Source organism: Penaeus chinensis, chromosome 1, assembly GCF_019202785.1.
Source record: "Penaeus chinensis breed Huanghai No. 1 chromosome 1, ASM1920278v2, whole genome shotgun sequence".
NCBI classification, from domain to species: Eukaryota; Metazoa; Arthropoda; class Malacostraca; order Decapoda; family Penaeidae; genus Penaeus; species Penaeus chinensis.
In genome coordinates, this window is record NC_061819.1 from 20600875 (window position 1) to 20605874 (window position 5000).

Genomic DNA, 5000 nt, shown 5'->3' on the forward strand with positions numbered 1-5000 from the left:
CGTGACCACAGCCATCTCAGTACATTATCACCGTCTACATCGTCATCATGAGTTTGGTGGGTGCGTATCCCTGCTGATTTCGTGTGTCTTTTGTTTTTCAGTGTTGATGGCGCGGGTCTCATGGCCTCAGGACCGGGCCCACCTGGAACACTTGCTTCAGCCCACCCGCCTCCTCCCGCAGTCTCCCTCCCCTCCCTTTCCCGCCCTCTCCCCGTCCCCCGCCCCTCCACCCTCCGCGGTCGTTCGTCGTCCGCCGTCCTCCAAGTAGTCGTCCTTCCCTCCGTCGACGCTTCGTAGGACCCCAAGAAAAGGGTCGCACCGCGCGCACACCCACACGCCCGCCAGCCCGCCCACCTAGCAGCTAGAGAAACCTTCCTGTACGTCATCCTCACCTCCAACACAGCACCATGGTCCGCGCATCTTCCAGAACTAACCCCAAGCAAGGTAAGTCCTTATTATTATATTTCTTATTTACTGTACAGATAAACACGAAAAACACCCAAAGTGGGTTCACACTCTAAATCAGACCAGACACACACTTTCAGTTTATCCAGGAGTGTGTCGTCCCTAATTTTATGCTTCCAAAGGTAAGTTGCTTGCTGCAGAGTTATACATCGTATTAAAGAAGTACAAATGAAGCGAGATATTTCACGTTGAAAGTCTACGGAGAAGCGTAGCCACGTTTAACTGTCTGTCCCGTCGCAGTTACAGGTATTCCGGAGCTGTTTATTTGGGTTAAATGTGGATGATGGTCTTAATGCATATTTTGATTACAAGGTGCATAATTTGTTTTGAAAATGCTATCTGCGTTTTTTGGGTGACAAAATTATTAGGGGGAAGTTAGGTCATATAATACAGGATGTAGTTTGTTTGAACTTATGCAATCAAAGGGCGCGAGAAATTCCGTATTCACAAATGTCCACTCCACTGATGTGAATGAACCCTTCCTCTTAAAATGGCCGAATAAATACGGTTCCCCTATTACCGACAATCGAGCTATTTAAATTGATGTGATTTGAACGTCACGTCACATAGCGTGCTTGTAAGCTTATGATAGTTCGCTCTCTCATGAGGAATAATCAAAAGAACAAACACGAAATTACCCTTTTATTTGATGGCACGATAATACGTGTTCGGGTTTGATGTAAAGGCGTGTAAGTGAGATGGAATAATTCGCTCCTCGGAAGGTACGTAATTGGAGAGGTAGTTAGCCCGAGATCAACAGGTGATTGATGTCGGGTTGATACGGGCGGGGCATTAGGCTTGGCGGGGAGGTTGCTGAATAGTCAACCGCGGTGGTTTTCGTATCTTTTCTGCGTTTGTTTTTCTGTTGATATTTTTCTGTCGCCTGTGGTGGTTGGCTTTGCCCCTTGTGTGTCTTTTTTGCGACCTTGATATATTGTCGACTGTTTATATAACATGGTAGAATGAAGTTTTTACATGGAACTTTATTTTTTTATTTCTTAGTCTGGTATTTCCATTTTCTCTTTCTTTGTTTTGTTTCCTCATCGGCAAAGTAGTGGTTAAATAACAAGGGAAGATAGTACAAGAAAAAGTGGCACCAATACTCATTTTTTTCACTATGGGCAGAATTTTGCGCTGAAGCTAGTCCAGGGATGTATACTGTGTTTCTCTCATATCTATCCATCTATCTATCTCTCCTTCCCTCCCTCACCCTCTCCCTCTCCCTCTCCTTCTTTCTATTTATCTCTCTCCTTTCTTTTTCTCTGCCTCTCTATTCGCCCTCAACCCCCCCCCCCCACCCCTCTTACCTATCGTTCTCCATTTTTCTGCCTCCCACCTCCTTTCTCCCTCCTTCCCTTACTCACATCATTTCCTTCTTCCTTCCTCCCTTACTTCTTTCCCCTCCCTCCCTCCCTCCCTCCCTCCCTCCCTCCCTCCCTCCCTCCCTCCCTCCCTCCCTGAGAGACGGCTGGCGAGCGCACGCAGAAAGCCCATTCCGGCAGAGATCGCTGTGCCATGTGCTTGGTGATTTCTTAAGGCTGATCGGGATTATGCAACTTTTGCTTTTCAGTCTTGTCTTTGCGTGTTTATATTTGTATTTTGATTTTTGTGTACAGTGTTTGTAAGTTGTTATTGCTGTTGTTGTGATGATTTTCATTTATTCATTCATTTATTTAATTATCAGTGTATTTTTTATTTTGGTAATAGAAATAGTAATAGTGGTAATAATAATGATAAGGATAATAATAACAAATTTATTTGATTGTTAGTTTTATGAAGATGATGATTGTTATTGTAACTGTTATTATTATTGTTATTCCCTGCGTTCACTTAGGCAAAGCGCACTGGGCGTTGCGTGGCAAAATCAAGTGAACGGTTGATTTGACAAGACGTTTCGCGAGGCGTTGCTTGGCAAACAGGGCGAGGGATGGAAATAGTTTGCTTCGCCTCACAGCCCGTTTGTAGACAAGAGTACATATGTCTGAGCTCCAACATATATTTCATTTTACCTTTATATCTTTGTTAGTCATTAATATGCGTGTAATACAGAAATCGTCTACATCAGATTCGATACCTTCTTACACTCTCAATCAGGAAAGTAATTCATCCTTCTCTCGACAAGTCTCAATGGCAAGGGCAGTTTGTTTACGATAATCAGCTGATAGTGTATTGCGCCGCCAAACCCTGAGCGGTGAACGCAGGATATTGTTATTGTTCTCGGTACTCTTATTATTCCATTCTTATTCTTATTATTTTTCTTATTATTGTAATTATAGTTATTATTGTTATTATTACTGTTGTTGTTATTATTATTATATTACTATTATCATTATTATTTATAACCATAATTATTACAAATGCTATTTTCGTATCCATTCTCAAAGCCACCACCTTTGTTTTCCTTATTCCTAAAAAACGTGAAGGAGAGCAAATCAACCCACATTATTGCTAGGTTGCGAAATATCAAGTGCGCATTTCTTTCATGACTCTTGACCCCTTGACCTCTTGACCTCGTAACCTCGTGTCCGGACGTGCTTGCGAAGACAGTAGCCGAGCCAATAACTGGTCCGAACTGCCATTACTTGCCAGGGTTACGAGGGACGCCGGTGAGGGAGAGGGCAGGGGCAAGAGGGCGGTAGGAAGGGGACGGTGACACAGCTGAGCGGATGGATGAGAAGGGAGACAGGCGGGAGGAAAGGAAGGAGAGAGTAAGAAAAGGAGGGAAGAAGGGGGAAAGTGGGAGAGGGAAAGGAAGGAAAGGAGGGAAGGAGGGAGGGAGGGAAGGATAAAGTAAAAGAGAGAGAGAGAGAGAGAGAGAGAGAGAGAGAGAGAGAGAGAGAGAGAGAGAGAGAGAGAGAGAGAGAGAGAGAGAGAGAGAGAGAGAGAGAGAGAGGTGATTTTCTATTGTAGTATTACAACTGTTTAACCGGATTCTTCGGCCATACATCTTGACTTTCCAGTCCACAGAGAATTCACACGGAAAGACTCATGGCTTCCGTATTCACTTCTGACACTCATTAACCCATGGAACTCACCTGCGAAACCCAGTGTTCTCTGTTGGGGGGGGCGGGGGGGGGGGGGGGTGCAAGAAGGAGGTGGCAGGCAGTTGGGTTTCGACATTGATTACTTTGGGCAATTTTTCTAATCCGTGAATAATAATGTACGAGTCGTAAATCTTCCTGAAATGAAGGTTCCTGGGTCTGGATTTTGAGGACGGAGTAAGGGCAAGGAAGGTAGGAGTAAGGAAAGGGAAGGGAGGGATGTAGGAAGGGAAGTGGAGGGAAATGGTGGGAAGGAAGAGGGCAGCAGAGACAGAGAGTAAAGTGAAGGAAGAGTTCAAACACACACACACACACACACACACACACACACACACACACACACACACACACACACACACACACACACACACACACACACACAAATATATATTAATAAGTATACTTACATTTATATATAGATATATCAATATGGGTATAAATATATAAATATGTGTGGATATTTATACATGTATAAATATTTGAATACATATATAGATATAAATGTATATATATATATATATATATATATTTGTATATATATATATGTATATAGATTCATGCATACATACATACATACAGTGTGTGTGTTTGTATGTATATAGATATGGATATGATTATGGATATATGTATATATATATATATATATATAATATTTGTATATATATATATATATATATATATATATATATAATATATAGATAGAGAGAGAGAGAGATAGATAAATATATGCATATATAGATGGATATATGCATACATTTATATATGCATATATATATGTATATATACATACATACATAGAATCACACACACACACACACACACACACACACACACACACACACACACACACACACACACACACACACACACACACACACACACACACACATACACATACATACATATGCACACGCACACGCACACACATACACACACACACACACACACACACACACACACACACACACACACACACACACACACACACACACACACACACACACACACACACACACGTACATATATATATATATATATATATATATATATATATATATATATACATAAACACACACATTATATTATATTTTATCATATTATATATTATATTATATGTATATATATGTGTGTAAATATATATATATATATATATATATATATATATATATATATATGCAAACAAATACACATGAGAAAGACAAAGAAGCGAGATTTGGTTAATATTAGACATCGATTTCTCGGTATCATAAAACGAACGCCACTGGTGTGTAATAACAATGAGGAGCAGGACATGTGGCCTTCTCGCTTGAGAGAGAGAGGGAGGAAGGAGACAGGGCGAGAAGAGAGGAGAAAAGAAAACGTAGGTGTAAAGGACGCTAACTAAGGAGAATGGGAAGGGGGGAGTTGCAAATTGGGGAGGGGAAAGTCTGCGGGCGAATGGACTATGGAAATGGCAGAAGAAATTCCAAACGACGGCGAGAGAATGATGGGAGT

The 5000-nt window shown here is 41.5% G+C and overlaps 1 protein-coding gene across 3 annotated transcripts in view; it reads left to right on the top strand.

The window, feature by feature from the left end:
- The window catches only part of LOC125025419 (probable phospholipid-transporting ATPase IM), a 232614-nt gene that overhangs the window by 123515 nt on the left and 104099 nt on the right, over positions 1-5000 (top strand). For all 3 annotated transcript variants that reach the window (XM_047613764.1, XM_047613847.1, XM_047613671.1), the window contains one exon: positions 102-444. In XM_047613764.1, the coding sequence (XP_047469720.1) occupies positions 408-444 (37 nt within the window). In that variant the 5' untranslated portion in view covers positions 102-407. The remainder of the gene's footprint in view (positions 1-101; positions 445-5000) is intronic.